The 26,836-nt window shown below is 44.5% G+C and overlaps 2 protein-coding genes across 2 annotated transcripts in view; both read left to right on the forward strand.

Moving 5' to 3' along the window:
• Window positions 1-41: 41 nt before the first annotated feature.
• VAMP3 (vesicle associated membrane protein 3) lies at window positions 42-9,256 on the forward strand. Its single transcript, XM_020901206.2, has 5 exons — window positions 42-150; window positions 1,960-2,041; window positions 5,705-5,863; window positions 6,611-6,662; window positions 7,464-9,256. Coding segments are annotated over exons 1-5 (315 nt in total). The 5' UTR covers window positions 42-148; the 3' UTR covers window positions 7,484-9,256.
• A 5,465-nt stretch (window positions 9,257-14,721) lies between these two features.
• PER3 (period circadian regulator 3) overlaps window positions 14,722-26,836 on the forward strand; it is a 70,594-nt gene continuing 58,479 nt past the window's right edge. Inside the window, 3 exon segments of the mRNA XM_070474237.1 lie at window positions 14,722-14,860; window positions 17,950-18,151; window positions 26,252-26,303. Of these exon segments, the coding sequence (XP_070330338.1) occupies window positions 14,819-14,860; window positions 17,950-18,151; window positions 26,252-26,303 (296 nt within the window). The 5' untranslated portion in view covers window positions 14,722-14,818.

Genomic DNA, 26,836 nt, shown 5'->3' on the forward strand with positions numbered 1-26,836 from the left:
CGCGGCCTCGCGCGTCCGGCTCACCCCGTCAGCCCCTCCCGGTGACGTCATCGCCCCTGCGCCGCCGGCGCCCCGCCCAGGTCCCCGGCCCCAGGTTCCGCAGTGTCAGTCAGCCGATTCTGAGACGCTAGCTGCCTCCGCCGCCAAAATGTGAGTGACAGGACGCGACGCGGAGGGCCCTCGGGTCCGGGGGACCGCGGCCAGCGCCTGGGACCCCTGCCCGGCCCGATTCCCGCCTGCCGCTCCTCGGACGCGGGTGCTCTCCGCGCGGCTGTGCGCGGGGGCTCCCAAGGCCTAGGGTTGGGCGGTGGCCCCCGGGGGTGCGGGCTGCATACGGGCCAGGTCGGCACTGCGGCGCCGCAGGCCGCGCTGGAGGGCCCCGCGGCCGTCGGCCGGACGCGGAAGGGGTGAGGGCGGGGCGGCCGGGGGTTCCCAGAGGTAGGGAGAATTCCACCGCCACCCCTGCTTCGCCTCCGACCCCCTTCCCCTTCTTCCCCTCCTTGCCCCCCAAGTTCACTGAGGGGTACTGTGACCACTGCCCTCGTCCTGGAGCGCCTGCTCCCCGCCTGGTGTTGGGCTGGACTCCGGAAGTTGCAAGGGGAAGAAGGACCTCCGCCCCGTCTTGAAGCACCTGTGGTCTTAGAGGGCTCAGGCGCAGAACCGTGGGCCTTCTCCTTTTAAACAGAAGCATTCTTGTAATGGCCCTTGAAAACAGGAATTTCCCGTGGTAACATTTCAGAGAATGCTAAGGGTCAGAAATCACAAGGACCGCCTCAAACTGCTCGTCGCTCACCTACAGAGGAGAAAGGAATGGGTGCTTTCCCACGGTTCCTCCCGGAACGAGGGACACCCCTCCTCTGGAGGGTTCCTGCTTGAGGCTGCTGTGCCAGCTGATCGCAGCAGTTAAAATCTAGATCCGTAGAATTATACAGAACCTGGTCTAAACACAGGCTCCAGTGCAGCCGGTGGTGTCGACTTTCTAAACCTTACTTTAGTTTTCTGTAAAATGAGAATAGTAGTAGTGTCCCCCTCAAAGAGTTTTGAGGACTAAATGAGAAAATGCTTGCAGCAAATGCATAGTACATGACCCTTTATTGTTATCTATCAGAAAATAAACTGAGGGCCTGGTGGGGTCTGCTGCATCCCTGACCTTTGACACATGGTAGGTATAAAATAACTGTCTGTTGAATCAATGAATCAGTGGGTGTTGTAGGAAAGACACAGGGAAGAGACCTCTCTAAGACACAGGAAGGATCTTCAGGCGAAGGCAAGGCTGTAGGCAAGACTGATATATAGGTATCTCTGAAAAATCAAAAGTATTGCCAACCAGGTCATGGAAGCAATTAGGACTTCCAAGCCAGAGTGCTCAAAAAAGATCTGTCTGGGGGAAAAGTAAAGCATTCAATGAGGATTTTAAAAGAAGTATCTTTCAAGAGAGGGAGCCTTGCTTCATCTTATCTTTGCCACTCACACCACCCCCACTCCCTGTATCCTAGTGTTCCTGACTCTCTTTCTCTAAGTGAGTCTATTTCTCTATACTGGAAAAAGGGTGTTCTGTAATTGTTCATCACTCTGAAGAACTGTCTTCAGTTCATGGAGAATCCCATGGACTCAGGAGTCTGGTGGGCTACAGTCCATGGGGTCACAGAGTCAGACACCATTGAATGACTAACACTTTGACTTTCATGTGAGGATCAGATGCTTCAGTGATACAAAGGAGAACCTATTAAACCTTCACTTTAGACCTCGGTCACTTTTAACATGTGGGTGAATCTTTGAAATTTTAGAGGAATTATAAGAGATGTCTTTAGAACCTTTGTTAACTGCTGCAGAAAGGATGTTCATTTTCAGCTTTAGTTCTGAAATTTCTAACACTGAGAGTCCTGGAAAATATCCACATACTTAACAGAAATGTGTTTGGAATCCTAACTTACTCTTGCCTGTCTTTACATGTTTTAGGACTACAAGTGCACCGGCAGGTTCAAGCGCTGCTGCTGGCAGTAGTAGAAGACTTCAGCAGACACAAAATCAAGTGGATGAGGTATTTCTCTGAAATGTTGAAAATCTGAATTAGAAGCCAACATGAGAACACTCTGGGAATAGTTCTGTTTAGGAAAAGTATCATAGAAGTGTGAACGTAAAGTAAATTTGGACTATCCTAACTGTAGCAAAAATCTGACCCCTACTGTTTTGGGAGCTCTTTTCTAAGCTTCTGAGAAGTCACATCCTCCTGGTTTCAGGCCTGTTTTCCTTAAACCGAATCACACACCTAAAGTACAGGCTCTTCTCCCTGAGGACATTCTTCCCAAGAATCACTTGGTGATGTATATTTTGCCACAATAAATTAAACATTAGAGAAGAAAAAAGAACTGCTTTATAAAATAATAAAATTTTAAGGATGAGGTCTATAGGTTGCAGAAGCTCAGATGAATCCTTCTGAACAAATTTTTCATCAGGATGCTTTTTACCAGTTACCCAGCCCAGCAAATTTCTGTCTGTTGCCATCCAGTGCTGTGCAGGAGGTGGGTGCTGGCAAACTGCTCTAACCCAGCAGTTTTAGGACTGTGTGGCAATGTGTTTGTGGCAATGTTAGGTTGGGAGGCCCTCAGAGCATCTTTTCTTTTGCCCTCTACATGCAGACCTACAGTGGAAGACTATTTGAGAAATTCAGGCTCGTATTTCCTTAGTCCTAAAAGCCATCATAGCCGAGCAAGGCTGTCTTGGTCTTTCTGCATTTACCTATCTTAAAAAGCAGACTTAAACTAATGTTAGATCCCATTGTTAAGTCTTATGGCAATATTTTGGTCCGATGGTTTTGTTTATGAACTAAATTCTGAATTTTTTACAGTTTCATGCTAAGAAACCCATTCTAATTCCATCTTCCATGAAACTTCTGTTTACTTATGAACTCAAATTGGGTCCTTTTTCTTTTTTTTTTTTTTACATTTTTAAAAATTAATTTATTTTTTGTTGAAGGATAACTGCTTTACAGAATTTTGTTGTTTTCTGTCAAACCTCAACATGAATTAGCCAAAGGTATACACATATCCCCTCCCTCCCCTTGGTACTTTTTCTTTACCAGGGAATTTTGTTTTGTTTTTAACTGAAGTGGAAATTTGCATAATAGCCACCTTAGAATGTGTAATTCGTGGCATGTGATGTATTCACAATGTGGAAATTTGCATAATAGCCGCCTTAGACTGTGTAATTCAGTGGCATGTGGTGTGTTCACAATGCCCTGCGGCCATGCCTTTTGTCTCGCTCCAGTTTCTTCCTCACCCCTGAAGAACACCTTGTAGGCATTTAGTAATCACGTCCCATTCCCTCTTCCTCCAGAGTGGTAGCCTCTAATTGACTTTCTGTTTCTGTGGTTTTGCCTGTGCTGGATATATCATATAAAAGGAATAATACAATGCGTGGCCTTTGTGTCAGGCTTCTTGAACTTAGCATCATTTGTTCGATATTCATCTCTGTTGTAGCGTCTGTCAGTACATCATTCCTTTTTGTAGCTGCATAGTATTCCATTGCAGATGGATACCTCAGTTTATCCATTCGTCTGTTGATAGATTTTTGAGTTGTTTTCCCCCTTTGGCTGTTATGAATCATGTTACTATAAACATTTGCACGTGAGCTTCTATGTGGACATCTATTTTCATTTCTCTTGGTTATGTATCTAAGGGCTTCCCTGGTGGCTCAGTGGTAAAGAATCTGCCTGCAATGGAGGAGATTACCTGCAATTCAAGAGATGCAGGTTCCATCCTTCAGTAGGGAAGATCCCCTAGAGAAGGAAATGGCAACCAACTCCAGTATTCTTGCCTGGGAAGTTCATGGATGGAGGAGCCTGGTGACCTACAGTCCATGGGCTCACAAGAGTCATTTATACATGACTTAGTGACTAAACCACCACCATAGTGATGCTGTATTTAACTTTTTGAGGAACTGTCGCACTTTTCCACAGTGGCTACACTATTTTGCCTTTCCACTAGCCATGTCCAAGAGTTCCTATTTTTCCACATTATCACTAACACTTGTTATTTTCTACTATTTTGGTTATAGCCATCCTGAACTGATCCTAATGAGTATGGATTAGTAACTCTTTGTGGTTTTAATTTGCATTTCCTAGTGATCAGAGATGCTGAATATCTTCTCATGTGGTTGTTGGCTGTTTGTATAAATTCTTTGTAGAAATGTCTGTTCAAGACCATCACCAGTTTTTTAATTGGGTAGTCTGTTTTTAATGTTGGTTGATAAAGAGTTCCTTATATATTCTGGATGTTAAATCTTTGTCAGATATATGATTTGCAAATATTTTCTGCCATTCTGTGGATTGGCTTTTCGTATCCCTGATAATGTCTTTTGAAGCACAAAAGACTTTAATTTTTATGAAATTCAGAATATCTATTTTTTTCCCTCGTTGCTCTCGCTTTTGGGGTCAAATCCACAGCCAAACCCAAAGTTGTAGAGTTATGTTTTCTTCTAAGAGTTTTATAGTTTTCAGCTCTATATTTGGGTCATTGATCCATTTTGAGTTAATTTGTGCACGTGAGGTAAGGTAAGGGTCCAACTTCATTCTTTCACATGTGGCTGTCCAAGCACCAAGTTTTGAAACTCAAAAGTATGACTCCTCCAATTTTGTTTTTCTTCTTCAATATTGGGGCGTTCAAGGCCCCTTGGGATTCCATATGAATTTGAGGACTAGTTTTTACATTTAGGCAAAAAAAAAAAAGCCATTGGAATTTTGATAGATTGAATTGAATCTATACATGTGTACATCACTAGGGGGAATTTTGCCATCTTAACACTGTAAATTAAGTCTTTCAACCTATGAAAGTGGGATGTCTTCCCATTTCATTAGGTCTAGTTCCTTTTGGCAGTGTTTTGTAGTTTTCAGCGTGCAAGTCTTTGGCCTCCTTGGTTTAATTTATCCCTGGGTATTTTATTTTTGGAGGTGCTATTGTATGGAATTGTTTTCTTGATTTCCCTTTCTTTGCTAGTTATGGAAGCACACTAATTTATGGCTGTTGATCTTGTACCCTAAAACTACTGAGTTTGTTTACTAACTATAGTAGGGATTTTTGGTAGATTCTTTGGGATTTTCTGTACATGGAATCATCTGCAAACAGAGATCATTTTACTTCTTTTCTAATTTGAAAGGAAAGTGAAAGTTGCTCAGTCGTTTATGACTCTTTGCGACCCCATGGACTGTACAGTTCATGGAATTCTTCAGGCCAGAATACTGAGGTGGGTAGCCGTTCCCTTCTCCAGGGGATCTTCCCAACCCACGGATCGAACCCAGGTCTCCTGCATTGCACGCAGATTCTTTACCAGCTGAGACACAGGGAAGCCACCAGGAAGCTTTTCTAATTTGGATGCCTTTTAATTTTTTTTCCTGGCCAGAGCTTCCAGTACAATGTTGAACAGCAGTAGTGAAGGTGGGCCTCCTTGTCTTTCATCATTGAGCATGGATGTTAACTGTTTGTTTTCCACAGATACCCTGTAACATGTTAAGGAAGTTCCCTTCTATCCTAATTGGCTGAGTGTTTTTATCATGAAACAGTCAACCCTTTTTTCTTTTTTTTTTAAATGAAAGTTTGACTCAAAAGCGTAAAGAGCTGACCTGAAAAAAAAAAATGCCAGTACACTTCATTGCGGAGTTGCATTTCTCCTTCCTTTCCTTGTACCTGAATGTGACCATATTCTTCAGGTGGTGGACATCATGAGAGTCAATGTGGATAAAGTGTTGGAAAGAGACCAGAAGCTCTCTGAGTTGGATGACCGTGCAGATGCGCTGCAGGCAGGAGCCTCCCAATTTGAAACAAGTGCTGCCAAGTTGAAGAGAAAATACTGGTGGAAGAATTGCAAGGTACTTCGCTTTTAACTGGTCTTTATATCAAGTCACTGTCTTGTCTTGGGGGGGGTAGACAAAGGCTACAAATACTGGACTTTCATGAGCCTTAGAGGTGAATCTGCCTTCCCACACAGAAATTTGCATTGACTTTGAATCTAAAACTCTGACTACATATTGTTTTTCTGCCCCCACAATTGAGAATGCTCCATGCTTTGTGGCTGACCTTCAGAAGTTTGTAGAACCAGGCAGGTCCAGAATCAGTCACAGACAGCAACCCCTTCCAGCCCTTTACACAGACTGACAGGAGAGGGCTGGAACAGGAAGGTCAGTTTGCACACAGGTGCAAATGGCTCCAGGGTAAAAGGAAAGAGGTGCTGGAGAGCTGCAGCATGCTCCACAGAAAAGCAGGAAGCACCATATGAGGAGCAGGGCCCAAAGTGGGCTGCAGTCACATCCCTTCCTGGGTTGGAAGAGTGACACTTTCTGATACCTGACACAGGCTTAATCCATGTATCCACAGACATGCCTATCTAGGGACCATAAACCATTTGAACATGTTATAAAAAAGCAGATAGGTGAGCGTCAGCACCTATCTGAACATTAATAAGAACATTAAGTTTAGGCCTTAATAATTATGACTATTTGGGATGGGTGGGCACCTTAACTTCTCCTTCTGTGACTAGAATGACACTAAATGGTACTCTTCAGTTGGCACGTTAATCTCTGGGTTTGAATTTGAAGTGGACGTATATTTGGTTACAGATGTGGGCGATAGGAATCACCGTTGTGGTCATCATCATCATTATCATTGTCGGTGAGTTCTCCTGCTCCAAACTCATTGCAGAAAGTCTTGTCTGTTCACATTTGACTTCATGTACAAGAGCTCAGAATAAAAGTTCCCTTGGAGATGTTAATGTATCCCAAAGGTTTTCCTTTTCATTAGTAAGTGTTATAAATACTTGAGTGCTGAATCTGAGATTTTCAATATAAACATTATCCTGATCCATAAGTTTGATCTCTGAATATACTTTCATCAGATGTTTCCTTTCATGAGAAATAGTATAGCCGAGTGACGAAGAGCATGGACTACTTCTGATTACTCTACTTTACAATCCAGCTGTGTGGCCTTCAACAAGTAATTTCATATCTCTGAACCTCAATTTCCTCATTTATAAAATGGGGACAATAATACTACTACCTACCTCATATGTTTATTATGAGGACAAAGCTGTTAATATATAAAATGTGCTTAGAATGGTGCCTGGCATATAATAATAATAGTTATATAAAGAAACATATATACACCCACACTATCATTAACACTATTATTATAACCATTACTACTACTGTAGACAGTATCGGAACAGCCCATTGCCATTAGTAGCCCAGTACATGAGAACTATTTAAAGAAGCATGTCTTGGATCCTTTCTTCAGCAGCCTCCTCTAATCTTCCACAAGATGTAGAGAAACCACTAGTAGGAAATTGGCCAGAAATTGAATTTCTGTTCACACTTAGACTGTAGTGTTTGGTGTTTATTCTGTGTTTGCACTGAAAGACTAAACAGCTATTCTCCCCACTCCCCCCTCCTTTTTTTAATCTTCTCTGCTTACTAGTGTGGAGTATCTCTTCCTGAAGAACCAGTGAAACTCCAGCCTGCTGTTCAAGAAACCTCTTCAAGACTTTTGATTTAGAACCTGCTATATTATCAAGCTTGCCTACTGTTCTATCTAAAATGATTATTTTTCTGTTAGTGACTGTAAAGTTTGTTTCCTAGATGTGCCTTTGTTTTGTAATATGCACTCCAAACTAGAAGCATGGTCAGCCCAGCCTCCATTTTGCACAGTGCCTTTTCAGATTTACAAGTGGGCTGATGGAGAGGACTTCTTTAGTTGCAGAGTGTTACAACCTAGCAGTAATGTTGTCTGGTTAATTGCCATTGACTGCAGTTAAGGAAATTTGTTCCAAGTTAACTGTCCTCATCATATGACATTACCCTCATTTTAAACCTCTGGGTAATCAGATTCCAATTTGTGCCTTCCAGAAAGAACACTACTGCCTAACACAAATCTGTGACAATAACAGGCTGTGCCTTATTTTGCTCTTTTTCTGATTCCCTATAGCAGAACTCTCTACTGTTTATAGACACTACTGACTCCTTTGCTGTATTTTAAAATAAGATACTGGTAAAGAGTTTTTGCTCTTACATTAGATATGAAGATGTTTACTTTCTTGTTACTGTTATGTATCACTTGCTAAAAATATTGTTTTAATCAGAAATAATAACCTCTTTAAAACATTTTTATAGAACGATGGCTGTGACCAAAGTTTCTGTCTTGCCAAAAAGTTAAATCCCAGTCAGACATCAAGTTTGTTCCTGACAGATAAATTCAGAAAAGTGACCAGTGGAACTCAAGGTGCCCTTCAGAATTAAACCTGTAATGTTTTGTGTGAACCTCTGACATCCTGGCAGGCCTTTCCTGCCCTTGAAAGGCTATAGATCTTGCAACTGCCCTTCTAATCTAGAATTTTTCCTGAGGTTTACAGAGGATTTGAGCTCGATACTGACCGTCTCCTACCTGTGGGCAGCATTTTACTCAGCAGTTTGCAGATTATCAACTGTAAGCTCCAGTATGTTTCTAATAATTATGTGAGCAGCAATTGTGTAGCCTTCACTTGAGACCATCTGTAGATGGGTCATTTTCTGGTCCAGTCCCCATGGACAACAGCTTCTTGGAGTTTGTTTCCATATTCCACTCCCTAAATCTGTCTTGTAAATTTCACTTTCTACTAGGCATTGGTCAGGGTAGATGACCCTCTTCCCAGGAGACAGCTAACAATAGACATTTTCTTTGATGTCACAGAGTTTCTGCATGAGATGCTGCTTTGGGTAGAGGTGTTGTCAGCTGAGAGACTTTTGTTGCGTACGTGAGACTTTGGACACCAGGGTGAGTGACTTAAGGTCAAGAAGTCAGGTAGGAATGAAAACAGGCGAGGAGGCACCGAGGGGGAAAGAAGTCTTAGCACCCTGGGGCTCACTGTGACCAGAATGTTCACAAAGTCTCGTTCACATGCTACTTGGTAACATACAAAGCGACAGCAGTTAAGGTGCATCAGGACCCGGGTTCCACTTCTTTAACATCTGTTCCCCTGACGTCAGTGCAATGGTATGAAGTTGAAGACGTGCCTTGCGGTGTGCCCTGCTGGGAGAAGGGGACAGCAGTCAGTGTCTGGACAGTGGCCCACCCTCGTCTCAGGTCTCTGCCAGGTCTGACTCTGCAGCTTTGGTGCTTGGTCCCGTGTAACCCACTGGCTGCTGCGTTAACCCAGGAATACCCCACCTGTATCTGTGTGTTTAGCTGGGAACTCACCTGCTATAATGAACTGAATAAAGTGTTTATAAACATAACTCTGGTGCCTTTGTCCCTGATAGAGGAGTAGCGCGTGGTCCAAGTCCTGAGAAACGGCGTTCCCTACTGCTCACCCCCCTCCCTTATAGACCCTGACTCCCCTTCCTCATTGACTGAGGACCCTGATGTCCTCACACCCCACTCCCTGTGTAAAAAAGTGCTCTTCAGCTGAGGAGATGTTGGGGAACCGGCTTCCTTATGGTCACTGAAACACTTAGGATTTGGCTTTTGAGTTTCTTAAATAGATGGTCTTTCAGAAATGAGTTGTGCAGAGCTGGCCAGTATGTGTCGGATCAGACAGCTGCCCACGTGGGACGTGGGGAAGTTGACCCAGGTGGGGGATAGACATCTCCAAACTGTGTCTCTTGTTTTCATTCAGCATATCTCTTTCCCCTTGAATATACTTCCACACTTATTCTACAACCCCTACAGAACAATATAATATGGGTGGAAGGAGACTTGCTTATGTTTACAATGAAATGTCAGTTTTCAGTAGAATCCAGTGAAAAAGAGGTTGACTTCTTTCCATTGCCTCAGGTAGATGGTGACTGCATTTCTTGTCTGACAGGCAGTCATGTCCCTGGAAAAGCACTGAGAATTCTGCTTTTTGTTCAGGACCTTGAGAGAATGAAATACATGTGAACCCTTGGTATCATTTTCAAGATTTTAAAGGAAAATCTACCATAAATGGGCTCCTCTTTCACTGCTTATCCCTTAAATGTCAGGGTTCCTTAGGGTGGGTCCTCAGCCAATGTCTCTTTTCATTCTACTTAACCACCTGCCTCCAGGCAATCTCTCTGCTCTTGATCTCTCCATTCATGAATCTGCTGATGATTCCTGGCCTATTGGATAGAAGCCTCTCAGACTCTGTTCACCAGACAAGGAAACTCTTCCTTCCTCACGCTCTTCTTGTCATTAACTGTCTGTTGCAGAGAAGGGCCCCATCACCCACCCAGGGGTCACTCCAGACACATCTGCTGGACTTGCTGGTATTTTTGGTCACCATCTGTTACCACTCAATGTGCTGAAAGTGTGCTGTGTAACAGACACCCCCGAAATCGCAATGGCTTCAAGTTTTTTCCTCGCTTGTGCTCTGTGTCCGATGCCAGTCAGCAGGAAGGCACTATCATCAGCTCCTGCAGACGGGGTGGGGAACTTCCTGTAAACATTCATTTTAGTTTATCACTGCAGAAGAAAGGAACCATCAGGAATTGTGCACTGGCTCTCAAAGCCCCCGTCTGGATATGGAGCCAGCAGCTCTGCTCACTTTCATCAACCAAAGTGACTTAGTTGACTGTGGCTCACCTCAGAGGTAGAAGGGAGTCCTACCTGTCACCCAAATGAGAAGTGGAACCTCTATGAACATCTTCCTCTGTGTTGACATTTCAGTCAAAGAATGTGGGCAGATTCCCCTGTCTTGTTTAGTCAGTTGTGTCCGACTTTGTGGCCCCCTGGACTACAGCATGCCAGGCTTCCCTGTCCTTCACTGTCTTCCATAGTTTATTCAAACTCATCTCCCTTGAGTTGATGATGCCATCCAACCATCTAGTCTAATGAGTTGTGTCCCCTACACAATAAGTCTACATTTACATCACAAATGAAATGTTTTTTAAAGTACGGTAGTTTTTTCACTGGTTTTGAATGAGGATTAATTATTTGCTTTAAAATTGACCAGGCTGCTTAGCTCATTTAAAAATAAGCAAACTTACTTCCAACTGAGCTGCTTTTCATAGTAGCAGAAAATTCAACCTGTAAAACTAGAATTTACTAAGTAAACCAATTATGGTATAATTATTATTAGGAAATATTTTTTTCCCCTCATCCTTTAAATAGCTAAGTGCATTTAGAAATCTACTTGGAGACCCAGAGGGATCGGGTGGAGAGGGAGGTGGGAGGGGGGATCGGGATGGGGAATACATGTAAATCCATGGCTAATTCATTTCAATGTATGACAAAAACCACTGCAATGTTGTAAAGTAATTAGCCTCCAACTAATAAAAATAAATGGAAAAAAAATAAAAATAAAGAAATCTACTTGGCTCTATACAGTCACACGGACAATCCCCTGTTGGCAGAAGTGCCTGCCTCTGGGCAACGCTGTGGATTCCCAACCTCAGGAAGGACTTCTCTCCAGTCATTGCCTCTTAATCTGCAGCTCTTCCTTTCTGTGTCATTCACCTCCTACTGGATCATGCCATCACTTAATAGTGATCCCTGCATCCCTGCCTCCAGTCAACAAATGCTTGTCTATAGCTCTTCACAGCAAAATTCCTCCCTGTCTTCCTGTAGTCACCATCACACATACTCTTTCTCATCAGTCTACACCACTGAGACATCTGTAACCAAGGTCATCATCTTGGTGAAGGCCAACAGGAAATTCTCTGCCTTTGTCTCACCCTGCTTGTCACCAGCATTTGATACAGTTGCCAGCTGTCTCCTTGAAATGCTTCATTATGGAGCTTCCAGGACCCTACACTCCTGGCTTTCTTTTAGCCTTATCTATGGCTCCTTATTCTTTGCCTGACCTTATCTCCCTATGCCCTGAAGCTTGGCCTTTGGCCTTTCTCTGTCTGCACTCTGTCACTGACACCATTTCACCCACCACTGTGAACGCCAGAGGCTCTGATGACTCCCTTAAATGTAAGCTGTATCTCCACCCCTGGTTTCTCCCCTAAGCTCCCAGCTGGCAAATTCAATTGCCTACCTGACCACTCCACTTGGATGTATGACACACATCTCAAACGTGGTGTGTAGAAAACAACTCTGTTCTCCATTAAAACCTGCAATCCCCAGACTTGCCTTCGGTAAATATTTGCTGAATAAATGCAGTTTAACAAAACAGGGCTTCAGAGGAGAGTGAATATCATTTGAAAAAATATGGTGGTTTATCTAATACCCAGGGTTCCCAGGTGATGCTAATGGTAAAGAATCTGCCTGCCCATGCAGAAGCCAGAGGAGACGGTGGGTCATCCCTGGGTGAGGAAGATACCCTGGAAAAGTGGCAACCCACTCCAGGATTCTTGCCGGGATAATCCCAAGGACAGAGGAGCCTGGAGGGCTACAGTCCATGGGGTCGCAGAGTCGGACACTACTGAGTCACTGTACATGCACACATGCATTCAATACCTAATATGGCCTGCCACATTCCGCTTTACCCTCCTCTTTTATGCACAATTGCTTCAATTCATCCAACCAATACTGAAGATTTCTGTACCAGGCACTGCAGACGCGCAGAATCTCTGCACAGCACCTTCCACTTCAGGTAAGTCGAGGCACAATTAAAAAGAGCCCTCTGTGTCTTTTAAAGGGCTTCTCTACACTTCCTCAGAGAAGGCAATGGCAACCCACTCCAGTTCTCCTGCCTGGAAAATCCCATGGACGGAGGAGCCTGGTAGGCTGTAGTCCATGGGGTCGCTAACAGTCGGACACGGCTGAGCGACCTCACTTTCACTTTTCACTTTCATGCATTGAAGAAGGAAATAGCAACCCACTCCAGTGTTCTTGCCTGGAGAATCCCAGGGATGGGGGAGCCTGGTGGGCTGCCGTCTATGGGGTCACACAGAGTCGGACATGACTGAAGCGACTTCGCAGCAGCTATACTTCCTTTCCAAAACAGTGTCTTTTACAAACACTTGTCTTTCTCCAGCTGCTAAATGAAATCTTTAACTTTAGGAAGACGAGGGAAATGTTTCAAGTTGTGAGAATTCCACTTCTGAAAACCAGGCTTGATCCTCCCAGCTCACTTAGTTTTGGCAGGAGTGAGAGCAAGAAGGTCGTTAACAAAGATGGAAACTTGAGAAGACACAAGGAAAGCGCTGCGCTAGAACGTCCAGCGCCCTCCTCCGGATGCCCAACCCGTCGGCAACACTCTCCGGACACCTGCTGGCGCTCCCTGGAGCAGCTGCCAGTCACGTGGAGGCTGGGCCGACCCCGCCCACCCTGCCGCTCGGGGGCCCGTCCCCTCGTGATTGGTGGCTCTGGTGCCCTATCACTGTCGCGCTCGCTCCAGCGGCCCCCGTGGCCCATCCCCCGACGCCGTAAGGGGGCGGGAACCAGGGCCTCCTCAGGGTCCCTCCGCCCCCTGCCTCCGCGCCGACCGGTAGGATTGGTCTTGTGCAGTCATCAGGCGGAACCCCCGGCGTTACGTAACGGACTCTGAGGCCTTTGCCCGTCGCTCCCTCGCCTCCGCTTCTGTAACCCGGACGCCTCGGCGCGGACCCCGCCCCCGGGCCAATGGGGACCCATAGAGCTGGCGGAGGCGGCCAATCGCGGGCCCAGGGGGCGGAGCCGTGTCACGTGGCGCGCGGGGGGCGTGGTGCCGGCGGTCGCCTGGCACGCGGCGGGCCTCGAGACCGCGCGGGGTGGGATCCGCTGGGTGAGCAGCGCCGGCGGCGGCGGGTGAGTGCTCGGCCCGGGTGGGGTGGGCTCGTAGCCCGCCGGCCGCGGTCGCCCCAAGCCTGTCCTGCGCTGTGAGAACTTTGCGCTTCAAGAGGCTCCTTGCTCCGTCCTGTTCCTGGGTGCGCGGCGATTATTGGGGCTGCCGGGGCCGCGGTCTCCCCCAGGGCTGCCCACCCCAGGAGCCACAGCCGGGCTTCCAGAATCAAATTGTTTCTGTTGACACTTGTCACTTATATTTCCATCCTCCCCCTCCAGGATGGATCTTCGGTGGGCGGAGACATCCAAAATTGCAGGGAAGTACTGGGGAGAAAAGTGCCCCCAGAGAAGAGGGTCAGTAATTGCCCGCTAATGATGACTGACATCTCTAAGGCGATGGCATGGACCACAATGAGAAATACGGTTCGGTGGCCGATTGCAAAGTAGCAAAGAGCAGGCGACTGACTGAGGGCTGCTGTGCGAAGATGGATCCCTGTGAAGATGTAGAAAGGTCTAGTGGTAAATCTCAGAACCCCAGGGAGAATCAGCGTCATGAAGGACCACAGGCCAGTGGTCCTGAGGCCCCCGGGAATGATGCTGCTGAGCTCTGGAGCCAGAAATGCGAGCTGCGGAGCAAATTCGTGCAGACCAGCAACAGGTGACATGAACTGATGTGTTTGTTGTTCTTTGCTGGGTCAGTAGAAGGGAAAGACGGGCTTCCATCTTTTTGCATTTTGTTTGCAAGCCTAGGAAAAAAGTTTACCGGAGTCTCCAGCAGCTTGGAATGAAATACCTTGGAGACACTGAAGGAAATTAACTATATAAGTAGGTTAAAGGTCAGGGAATTGCTGACTCTAGGCTGAAGTGGGACTCAAACAGTAGAAAAGGTCTGATGTTTGCCAATTTCTTGACCTGTGATTCCCCACATGTAAAAAGGGGATAATAAATCTGTGAACTGAATGAGCTGATTCATGTTAAGTGCTCAGAAAGCAGGCCTGGCCCGAAATACACTGTTCAGTGAAAGTTGACCTATTGTAATCCAAAGTGTGAATTTAGAAAAAAATTTTTTTTTGTATCTTACAGTGAACAGCAAGATCGAAACAGAGTTTCTGAAGAACTTATAATGGTTGTCCAAGAAATGAAAAACTACTTCCCATCGGAAAGACGTGGTAAACCAAGCGCGCTGGATGCCCTTACCTACGCCCTTCACTGTGTGCGCAGTGTACAAGGTGAATGGGCTACGCTGAGAATACAGTCTTGCACACACATCACTGCTCACAAATGGCAGCCAGGCCAGAAGCATTGTCTGCTTGGTTTTGCGCCCAGAAGTGTTTTGAGTTTTTTATGCTGTTCTCTGTGAGATGAGTAAATCTACACTGATGCCCCTGGCATCTTAGTTTTTCAAATTAGCACTGTGTGCATGCGCTTCAGTCGTGTCTGACTCTTTGCGACCCCTGGCGCCTCTGCCAGGTGCCTCTGTCCATGGGATTCTCCAGTCAAGAATACTGGATTGGGTTGCCACGCCCATCTCCAGGGGATCTTCCCACCCCAGGCATCGAATCTGCCTCTCCTGCTTGGCAGGTGGATTCTTTACCACAGAGCCATCCAGGAAGCCCTATTTGTGTAGTAGTTTAGTATTTTTGTTGCAGTATTTTGCATTTTTATTTCTATTTCGGGAGAGTAAGAGTTTGGCATAACCACATTTTGGAAATTCACTTTTTAAAGGAATATTGTCTTCTATGATTATTGAGGGGAAAATACATTTACATTTCCCTGTCATAGACATACTTTTAAAATGCAGTCATGTCATGTCAGGAATTTACCAAATTAAAATGCAATGGTTGTAAACACCTTTTCTTTTGACAATTTTCTTCTCAAGGGATTTTAAAAGTGCACGTTCTGTAGCACAAACCTCTGTGGCTTCATAGATGATATATAATTCCTGAATACTGGAGTAGTGTTTCTGCCATGCAAATCCCCTCTGTGTATATTGAGAATTTTTGGTTTCGGTACCTTGTTTTGGTACTTTAAATTTATCTCGTTCCCTATGAACCAGAACATGCCAAATTCATAAATTCAAAATCTTAAGTTTATACACCTGTTAGTGTTTTAGGTGAAAGAAAAAACTGATCTTTCAAGGAAAATCTTCCGAGGTGCCCTTATCCTAAAAAAATTTGCCAACTTTAATTGTGATGAAAATGACTTCCTAAAGATATTGTTGTGAAACAGCCTACCTATCTATTTTCCTGTGTTTCTTAGCAAACAGTGAGTCTTTCCAGATTCTCAGTCAGAATGGGGCACCTCAAGCTGATATGACCTTGTGCAGTCTGGAGGAGCTGGCCACTATTGCTTCAGAGCACACTTCAAAAACACAGTAAGAATTCACAAGTTTTGCCATATCAGCCAGGGTGGTTTTTCCTAGGGACCTTATCTTGATGTAGAGTCTTAAAAGTGACAACTGAACATTTCCATAACCACAGTTTGAGGTAAACAACTGGAGAAAACTGCTAATGAGGCATCTCAAGTTTCTCCTGTCCTTGACAAAGAAAACATCTGAAAACAGGAAGCAGCACATGAGTGTTAGTTGGCTTTGCTTTGGTTCTGGGGTGCCTCTCTCTCCTTAGCATCCCTGAGTTCTCCCAAATTAAGAAAAAGATAAAAGCAACACTGCAGAGTAATTTCCTGCATCGTATTCTAATCTCCAAATGTTGATTTCTATTTATATCAATCTTAGTTCCAATACCTACTACTCCAGGTTGTAACAACTGGATTTTATAAAGCAGGTAAGTTGAGATGATGTAATCTTTTGTAAAATTGTGAAAGAGTTATTTAGTATTTATCTTTTCATATGGACAGAATAGTTGAGGTTCATGTTTTGCTGACATGATGGGGATTACTTAATTTATGTGTAGTGCGTGCATGCTAAGTCACTTCAGTCATGTCCGACTCTTTGTGACCCCATGGACTGTAGCCCACCAGGCTCCTCTATCCATGGGGATCTCCAGTCAAGAATGCTGGAGTGGATTGCCATGCCCTCCTCCAGGGAATCTTCCTGATCCAGGGACTGAACCTGCATCTCTTATGTCTCCTGCATTGGCTGTCAGGTTCTTTACCACTGTCACCATCTGGGAAGCCCAATTTTTGTGTAGACCTCAACATAATCAGTCCTGAATATTCATTGGAAGGACCAATGCTGAAGCTCCAATACTTTGGCCACCTGGTGTGAAGAACCGACTCACTGGAGAAGACCCTGATTCTGAGAAAGACTGAGGGCAGGAGGAAAAGGGGACAAGAGAGGATGAGATGGTTGGATGGCATCACCGAGTAGATGGAACAAGAGTTTGAACAAGCTCCGGGAGTTGGTGATGGACAGGGAAGCCTGGCATGCTGCAGTCCTTGGGGTTGCAAAGAGTCGGACACAACTGAGCAACTGAACTAAACAACATAATTGTAACTTAAAGATTTTATAATATTGGAGCACGAGATATCCCTAATGTTATGTGCTTGTTTTACTACTAATAACTAGTGTGTTTATAGTATTGTAGTAAGTGCTATGGAGATTTAAGAAAAAAAGCTTTAGAAAAACATTTTCCTTTTAAGATCTTCAAATTAACACTAGAGAGGAAAACATATGCCAGTGCTAGCCAATACAGACTGTGGCTGATTATAAGCAGGCTATGTTTATGTCTAATGGAATGAATTAGAGAAATGATTCTTATGAGGTATGTCAAAGACACCGTCTTGGAGCAAGTAAATCTAAAGCTTGATCTCGAAGCCTAGATATGCACAGGTGAAGGGAAGAATGTCCTGTTAGGTACATAGCACAGTTTTCGAAGAAGAAGGAATCAAGTGAACACAGTATATAGTGTGAAAGGGAAACTGTTAGTCACTCTCAGTTGTGTCCAACTCTTTCTGACCCCATGGACTGTAGCCCGCCAGTATCCTCTGTCCATGGAATTCTCCAGGTAAGAACACTGGAGTGGGTTGCCATTCCTTTCTCCAAGGGATCTTCCTGACCCAGGGATCGAACCCAGGTCTCCTGCGTTGCAGGCAAACTCTTTACTGCCTGAGCCACCAGGGATTCACTATTTAGTAGGTATAGAGTGAGCTGGTGTATCGTTTGGCAGAACTTACTTCAGAAGGAAAAATGCAGGTTTTACATTGATAACTAAGAAGTATGTTGTTGTTACTTTTGCCTGATGCATGTGTGTGTGCGTTTTAAGTTATTGATCATAGTAGACATCTAGATGAAATTTATTCAGGAAATGTTGCTAGTCATAATTCAACACTGTGCATTTATTTTGAATGTTTTTCATAGGATACCTTTGTGGCAGTGTTTTCATTTCTCTCTGGAAGGTTAATGCACGTTTCTGAGCAGGCGCCTTCGATCCTGAACTGTAAGAAAGAGTTCTTGGAGTCTTGTCATTTTGTTGAACTGCTTGCCCCCCAAGACATGAGGGTGTTCTACATGCACACTGCCCATGCTCAGCTTCCGTTCTGGAATAAATGGACACAAAGAGGTAATGGGACCTATACGAAGATGTTTATCTCACCTGGTTAAGATCAGTTTCATTCTACCAAAAATAGTACACAAGTGAATGCATTATTCAGAATATGCAAATTGTATGGTTTTTCTTATTTATTTTTAAAAGGCAAAGCGTGATGAAAATCGCATTTTAAATGCTTATAATGACATAAAGGTCCAATAAATTTGCTTTCATTTAGTCAACTTGTTTCACAGATTATATGCTACAGATATGGTTTGATTACAGCATGCTATATAGCAGATTTGGACAAGGAAATGGCAACCCACTCCAGTATTCTTGCCTGGAGAATCCCATGGACGGAGGAGCCTGGTAGGCTACATTAGTCCATGGGTCGCAAAGAGTCGGACACTACTGAGCGACTTTACTTCACTATATAGCAGGTTAATTGCTACAAAGGCTCTGTTTCCTTCATGTGAATACAATTCAGTGTTTTTCCTCCTACACTGACTTCATTATCTCTCTCTCTAGAGATAAGCTTCACAAAGTTAGATCCCTTTCCAGTTTTTCTTCTCCTTAAAAGCTATGACTCCCATCATTTTGTTTTCCTTCAGAAATGCTGCTTTGCCTGAACTGGGGAATGGGGGATGGATTTCTCCTCGCAGTTTTCTTTGTGATCTTCTGTCCCATGTCATCTTCCATGCATTCATTCATCCTTTCTCAGTTAGTTAGTTCAATCACTCAGTCATGTCTGACTCTCTGCAACCCCATGGACTGCAGCACGCCAGCCTTCCCTGTCCTTCACTGTCCCCCAGAGCTTGCTCAAACTTATGTCCATCAAGTCAGTGATGCCATCCAGCCATCTCATCCTGTGTTCTCCCCTTCTCCTCCTGCCTCTAGTCTTTCCCAACATCAGGGTCTTTTCCAGTGAGTCAGTTAGGTGCCCAAAGTATTAGGGCTTTAGCTGCACATTAGTTTTTGAATGTTGAGTTTTAAGCCAACTTTTTCACTCTCCTCTTTTACTTTCATCAAGAGGCTCTTCAGTTCCTCCTCGCTTTCTGCCATAAGGGTGGTCTCATCTGCATATCTGAGGTTATAGGCACTTCTCCCAGCAGTCTTGATTCCAGCTTGTGCTTCATCCAGCCCAGCATTTCGCATGATGTATTCTGCATATAACTTAAATAAGCAGGGTGACAATATACATCCTTGATGTACTCCTTTCCCAATTTGGAACCAATCCATTGTTCTATATCTGGTTCTAACTGTTGCTTCTTGATCTGCATACAGATTTCTCAGGAGGGAGGTAAGTTCAGTGCAGTCGCTCAGTCATGTCTGACTCTCTGTGACCCCGTGGACAGCAGCACGCCAGGCCTCCCTGTCCATCACCAATTCCCAGAGCTTGTTCAAGCTTATTTCCATCAAGTCGGTGATGCCATCCAACCATCTCATCCTCTGTTGTCCCCTTCTCCTCCTGCCCTCAGTCTTTGCCAGCATCAGGGTCTTTTCCAATGAGTCAGTTCTTTGCAATAGGTGGTCAAAGTATTGGCGTTTCAGCTTCAGCATCAGTCCTTCCAATGAATATTCAGGACTGATTTCCTTTAGGATCAACTGGTTTGATCTCCTTGCAGTACAAGGGACTCTCAAGAGGCAGGTAAGGTGGTCTGGAATTCCCATCTCTTGAAGAATTTTCCATAGTTTTTTGTGATCCACACAGTCAAAGGCTTTGGTGTAGTCAATAAATCAGAAGTAGATGTTTTTTTTTGGAACTGACAGAAATCCTTTCCATGAAAAGTTTCATGAAAAATCACCCTTTACATCATATTTCATACTTTTCATGAAACATATTTTAAAGATTTTAGTATAGATCAGCTTTCTTTTTGATCCCAAACCCTTTTCTCTCATTTTGATTATTTTATTATGGTAAAAAAACACATTCACAAAATTTACCATCGTAAGAGCTGACTCATTAGGAAAGACCCTGATGCTGGGAAAGATTGAAGTCAGGAGGAGAAGCGGGTGGCAGAGGATGAGATGGGCATCACTGACTTGATGGACATGAGTTTGAACAAACTCTAGGAGATGGTAAAGGACAGGGAAGCCTGGCATGCTGCAATCCATGGAGTTGCAGAGTCGGACATGACTTAACAACTGAACAACAGCCGTTTTTGAGTGTATGGTTCAGCAGGGTGAAGTCTGTTCACAGTGTTGTAAAGTGGATCCCTAGAACTTCATCCTGCAGATCCAGATTTCTGTACTTTTTCTGGTTTTGAATCCACTGCCCAGCCCAGTGAAGATCAGTCTTACAGGCTTCTTTTTTTAACCACAGACCCTCTCTCTGTCCTCTGCAGAAGCTTCGGAAAAGACACCTGTCACCCCTGCGTTTCTTCCAGCTCCTTCTTTCCTGTTTTGTTGTTGTTCAGTCACTCAGTCATGTCTGAGTCTTTGTTACTACATGGACTGCAGCATGCCAGGCTTCCCTGTACTTCACCATATCCCGGAGTTTGCTCAAACTAATGTCCATTGAGTCATTGATGCCATCCAACCATGTCATCCTCTGTCGTCCCCTTCTTCTCCTGCCTTCAGTCTTTCCCAGCATCAGGATCTTTTCCAATGAGTCAGCTCTTCACATCAGGTGCCCAAAGTATTGGAGCTTCAGCATCGGTCCTTCCAGTGACTATTCAGGACTGATCTCCTTTAGGATGGACTAGTTGGATCTCCTTGCAGTCCAAGGGACTCTCAAGAGTCTTCTCCAACACCACAGTTCAAACTCATCAGTTCTTCAGCACTCAGCTTCTTTATGGTCCAACTCTCACATCCATACATGACTACTGGAAAAACCATAGCTTTGAATAAGTAGACCTTTATGGGTAAAGTGATGTCTCTGCTTTTTAATATGCTCTCTGGGTTTGTCATAGCTTTCCTTCTTTCCTGTTCCCATCATTCAAAAACACTAATTTCACTTTTCTTCCTCTTTCCTAAATATGTGTTGTCAAGCTTTAACTGTCTACATTTGTTTCTCTGCTTTTGTTTATCATGTATTCATCCCAGGGATGTTTATGCAGCCATCTCTGTGGGCCAAGAGCTGTTCTAGGTGCTGAGGTACAACTGTGAACAGAATAGACACTTGGGACTGCTCACCAGCTCTTTCTCATTTACCCTTCAGTATTGCCCTACAGTCTCTGTCTGATTTTTTCACCTTCTTATCTTTGCTAATTACTTAATATTTCCCCCACTTGCAAAAACATACTAGTATCTGAAATTGTTGTCTTTCACACCTAAACGTTAACTTGCTCCATAAAGATGGTGTCTATCTCATTCACTCCTGACACTGTACTTTTGCCTTAGGAACCCCAATGCCAGGGTCCAGCCCCAGCAGGATCCAGGGGAACCCTCAGGATGAACGGCGTCAGCGAGAAAAAGAGAGAGAGAGAGAGACCAGACCAGGATAAGCAGCAGAGTCTGGCCGTTGCTTTATTTTTCACCATCACCTTTATACCCTAAGTTGGTACATTTCTAAGGGGCAGATAAACATACAGATGTAGTTTAACATTCCATTAGCTTGTCCTTCACGAAACCAGCTGTGCTCTGTATATTGTTTATGAGAGTCTTTTCCCATAGATTTTTTTGTACATTATCTTCTGGCCTTGAGCTCAGCAGAAAACAGAACAGTGGCAGTCTTATGGTACAGCAGGTTGCAACATAATAGAAATACAATCCTGTTAACATAAAAGTCAGTCTTTTTGCTCAGCTAAATTTATCTAAAAAGTTTAGCACACACAGACTCTGCGGCTCTGGTGAGGGAGCCCCTGTTTAGCACTCCTGGTTAAAATGAACAATTATCTTATTGTTTTTACACTAGGGCTGAACTCTTATTTTTCTAGATCTCCAACTATATTAACAATAGTTTCCACTGCACAACCTCAGCACATTAACATCAATCAAACATTTATCTAATAACCACTTTTAAAACAATATTTTTTTGTATTCTCTAATAGGGCTTCCTCACCCCCCAAAGGGCTCTGTGCCTATTAGGGCCTTTTTTTATGGATAATCTCTGTGTATAATATCTTTTGGCTTTCAGGCCTGTTGACAATTTATGGCTTGCACCTAGTGCAACTTTAAGCAACTTCAGTAGCCGACCCTGTCTTTTTTGTGGTTAATCTATTTTCTTTCTATTAGGTGTCATCTCCATGGGAACTAGATAGGATTACATTTTTACAGAACAGAAATGCAAAGGATTGCCAAAACAGCAGATATGGCACAAAACAGCCTCTTAGTCTAAAAGTTAACTACCTGCAAGAAGTCGCCAGCTAATCTCTATCGAAAGTATTTTCTATTAGGCACATTTGTGGCTATCATATTTGTGGAGCTTTTCTCACCCCGTGAAGGGGCCTGTGCTTAATAGTTTCTTTTGTTAGCATACTGTGCTTAGGATGTTTAGAACAATCATGAGCATTTTTTGCAATGAGAGCACATTTATCAAACAAGCCAGAATGCCAGCAAAAGGGTTTGAATTGAAGCATTTCCTTCATCCCTGGCCCCTTCATAGGGTACCAGCGTCCAGGAGATTTATTAATTAGCGTTTAAAGTTGGTCTTTATTCAGTGAAAGAGGAGCAGGAGAGCTCTTGGCAGGCAACACAAGAATCCGCAGCAGGACAAACAAGAACAACAGCAGAAAAGCGGGGAGGATACAGGGTGGGGTAGAAGCCGAGGCCAACCTGGAGGATCCCTTATATCCTGGACGGCCTTGTCAGGTTTTTTTCCTCATGACCTCGTCATGGATGGGGTCCCGGATGGCCTTGGCTGTCCGGTATTTTCATGACCTCGTCATGGGCGGGATCTCCCATAATGGCTCCCAGCACCCCAAGGATCCAGACTCTCCCCAAGAGCCATTTTTTAGCCCCCACACTGTTCCTGGCTTATGCACGTGTTACCTCCTTCTGTTCCTTCCTTTGAGTTCGGAGAACATTAAGAGGACATAGGAAGCTGTATAAACTCAGTGGCTGTCAAGTCTGGCCCAGTGTTGGAGCACGTTTCCACTTAGATTTGTCATACAGACCTCTGAGAAGGAGCTGACCACTCTTTCTTTAGAACACAGCTTCAGCAACAAGAACTTGCACACTCCAGCCCAGGTGTGGAAGTGACCGTGGGTGCCCATCTACTGTTTGAGATCCCATAGGCTGACTCTCTGTGTTTGAGGACTCCCGGGGAATGCAGTGAATTCAGATGCCTGATGTATAAATAAAGGCGAGTTCACCTTACAGTAGAGTTGCAGTATTTTTTATGTGCAAGGAATTTTAAGCTCGGAATCTGAAGGTCTGAGTTTCAAATTGAATTATGTCCCTTCATGAACCTTGGACTCTTTGAAAGTCCTTTGGGCTACAAGGAAATCAAACCAGTCAACCCTAAAGGAAATCAGTCCTGAGTATTCACTGGAAGGACTGATGCTGAAGCTGAAGCTCCAATACTTTGGTCACCTGATGCGAAGAGCCGACTCATTGGAAAAGACCCTGATCTTGGGAAAGATTGAGGGCAGAAGGAGAAGGGGGTGACAGAGGATGAGATGGTTGGATGGCATCACCAACTAAATGGACAAGAGTTTGAGCAAGCTCTGGGAGATGGTGAAGGACAGGGAAGCCTGGCGTGCTGTAGTTCATGGGGTCACAAAGAGACGTGACCTAGCGACCGGACACGTGAACCTTGGAGACCACCTGGCTTCTCATCGTAAAATGAGAATCTTAGTTTTTGATGTGCCTGTTAATACAGGGTTGCCGAGAGGACCTAGCAGTAAAGTGGGTAAGTGAAGCCCTGGGGATGTTTGGAGCATCCACGGCATAAAGGCTTATCTTTACTGCTGTCATCTATTGAGTGGTTACTGGTTGTCAGGATCCCTTCTTGATGCTTTAGTGGAGTAACCCAGTTAACCTTCACAAAGATTTCTCCGGTGGACCGACACAGTAACTGTGTTGATTTGGGTCTGCTTAGAAGCAGGGTACTTATGATTATGGAGTGGGGGTTGAGAGGAGCCCTCAACCCGCATTACAGGCCTGGCTGGAAGGAGCAAGGGCAAAGGAGGGCTAAGGGCAGGAGCCTGGGCTGCAGTGCAGCTTAGAGAGCAGCTGGGCCAGGCACCCAAAGGGGGTCCAAGCTCCACACGCTGGAGGATCCTGGCATCTGGATGGAGCGGTCCTATCTCAGAGCCTCTCAGTGCACGGGCTGGTGGTTTGGGTGTCAGTCAGGTCCCCCACAGTCAAGAGCTGAGCCATTTCTGAGCTGCCACAGTCACAGAAGTGCCAGTGTCACACTGCCTGTCAGTATGGAGCTGGCCTTCACCTTGACAACGTGAATCCAGAGCCCCTTTGACAGCTCGGTTGCTGGGACCACACCTTAAAGCAGGAAACCTTGCCCCAGACAAAGCCAAGCACTTGAAAGTGGCCCCACAGGATGGCTCCCATCTGAGCCTGGCTCCCATCTGATCTGAAAGTCAGATCAGAACTCTAAGGATGTTTTTGAAACATCCTTCTCTTGCTTTAATTCCTCCATGATTTATATGAGCCTTGGGTGAAACAGTTTTTATGTTGCAACAACAGGACATCTTAGAGAAATGAATTTCTTTACCTTATTTTTTCATTTCTTTTTCTCACTGTGCTCAGTTGTGTCCGACTCTTTGCGTCACTTTTAACTGTTGCCCACCAGGTTCCTCTGTTCATGGAATTCTCTAGGCAGGAATACTGGAGTGGGTAGCCATTCCCTTCTCCAGGGGATCTTCCCAACCCAGAGATAGAATCCATGTCTTTTGTGTCTCCTGCATCGCAGGCAGATTCTTTACCTCTGAGCCATCAGTGCAGCTCACTTTGTCAAGTTCTTTCATTTATTTCTCATGGATATTCTGTAAGAACTTCTGGTTTCAGAATTCTGGGACCGCAACTGTTATAGTTTCATGAGTTATGATCATTTGGTCATTGGTCCATTTACTTTTAAACTGGAGGTTTTTTAAAAGTCATAAACATTTTTCTTGATTGTTCAGAAGTTCAGTTTCTGAGTCTTGCTAATGATCCTTCCCTCAGGGTTATAAATGCCTGGGCTATATTTGGTGTTTTGGGTCTTTAGAATTCTCATTGTAAATGCTCCTTCAGTGTATTTTTAAAAAACATTTCCTTGGTTTCTATAGCTGGGGACTGTTCAGTGAACAAATGTTCAAGATATATAATTAGGGAGATGTACCAGACAAAAGTAATCAGCAGTACTTGAGAATAGATTCAGTTTCCTACTGTGTTCTAAGATGGGCAAATTTAAAGGTTTCTGATTTATCTCCTTATAAATCAGTAAAATAAATGCAAAAGTTTATAAAACTGAAGCAGAATCTTTGGCATAAGAGTTGTGAGGAAAAAGTTTCTTCCCATTGTTCTGGGTCCTCATTGTGGCTCGAAGGCTCTCCTGTCCAGAGCACAGGCTCTAGAGCACATGCGCTCAGTAGTTGCAGTGAGTGGAATCTTAGTTCCTTGACCAGGGACCAAACCTGACTCCCCTGCATTGGAAGCCGGATTCTCAACCCCTGGATCACCAGGGAAGTCCCGAGAAAATGTTATTAATGACACTGAACTGGTACCATTTTCTAGAACTTAGTTTGCTAACATATTATGAGAGTCATGAAATGATCATATTGTTTAGGTACACAGCTCTGGGAAATTTATCCAAGGAAAGAAAATACAATGAAAAAAAAAAAGTACTATATATCCTACACCCAAAAGCTCCATGTAGTCTAAATTCCAAGTTTTTGAGACATGTCCACAATATTACCATGGCATGGAATATCACCAGCAAAATGCTTGTGTCACAGGATGACTACGTTGATGTTTAAGGCAGTGAGTGCGGACAGGTGTAGTAACAAGAGACAGAACTGCAGGAGATGACAGGGAAAGGCCGTCGTCAGTGGCTCTCAAGGCCTCTCCTGAGGGCTGCTGATCAGCAGGAAAGCCCTGGGTGGATCCTGGATGGGATGAGATCTTGGTAAAGGGGAGGGGAGTCCTATTTTAAGAGTAGCTCTCTCTCTTAAAAGAGTGCCCTGTTTGGTTAGTGATGTTTTGAGGAGGAGCCACCCAGGGCAGGACACTGATGGGTGTCTTTGTTTCCAGTGGCCTCACAGTATGAATTGGCACCGGTGAAGTCCTTCTTCTGCAGGATTGGGTGAGTATGGGGGCTCCTGAGGCCAGGAGCAGTGGGTTAGGCTCTGATTATATTTTAATTTTTTCTTGATGTATAGCTCATCCCTGGGTTGGGAAGATCCCCTGGAGTAGGAAATGGCAACCCACTCCAGTATTCTTGCCTGGAGAATCTCAAGAGGAGCCTGGTTGGCCACATAAAATCCATGGCATCACAGAGTCGGACATGAGCACACACATGAAAAAACAAGAACTGATTTACAGTATTTCAGATGTACAGCAAAGTGATTCAGTTATATCTACGTATACTAAGTCACTTCAGTTGTGTCAGACTCTTTGCGACCCTGTGGACTGTAGCCCTCCAGGCTCCTCCATCCATGGGATTCTCCAGGCAAGGATAACTGGAGTGGGTTGCCATGCCCTCCTCTAGGGGATCTTCCTGACCCAGGGACCAAACTCATGTCTCTTAGATCTCCTGCATTGGCAGGTGAGTTCTTTACCGCTAGTGCTACCATTCACATGTGCATGCTAGTGCTAAGTCGCTCCAGTCGGGTTTGA

Source organism: Odocoileus virginianus, chromosome 11 (genome assembly GCF_023699985.2).
Source record: "Odocoileus virginianus isolate 20LAN1187 ecotype Illinois chromosome 11, Ovbor_1.2, whole genome shotgun sequence".
Taxonomy (NCBI): Eukaryota; Metazoa; Chordata; class Mammalia; order Artiodactyla; family Cervidae; genus Odocoileus; species Odocoileus virginianus.

Bases quoted from the DNA above. Each gene is read 5' to 3' on its own strand.
- VAMP3 (XM_020901206.2), top strand. The intron at 2,042-5,704 runs GTATTTCTCTGA...CATATTCTTCAG, and splicing joins CACAAAATCAAGTGGATGAG to GTGGTGGACATCATGAGAGT. The intron at 5,864-6,610 runs GTACTTCGCTTT...ATTTGGTTACAG, and splicing joins ACTGGTGGAAGAATTGCAAG to ATGTGGGCGATAGGAATCAC.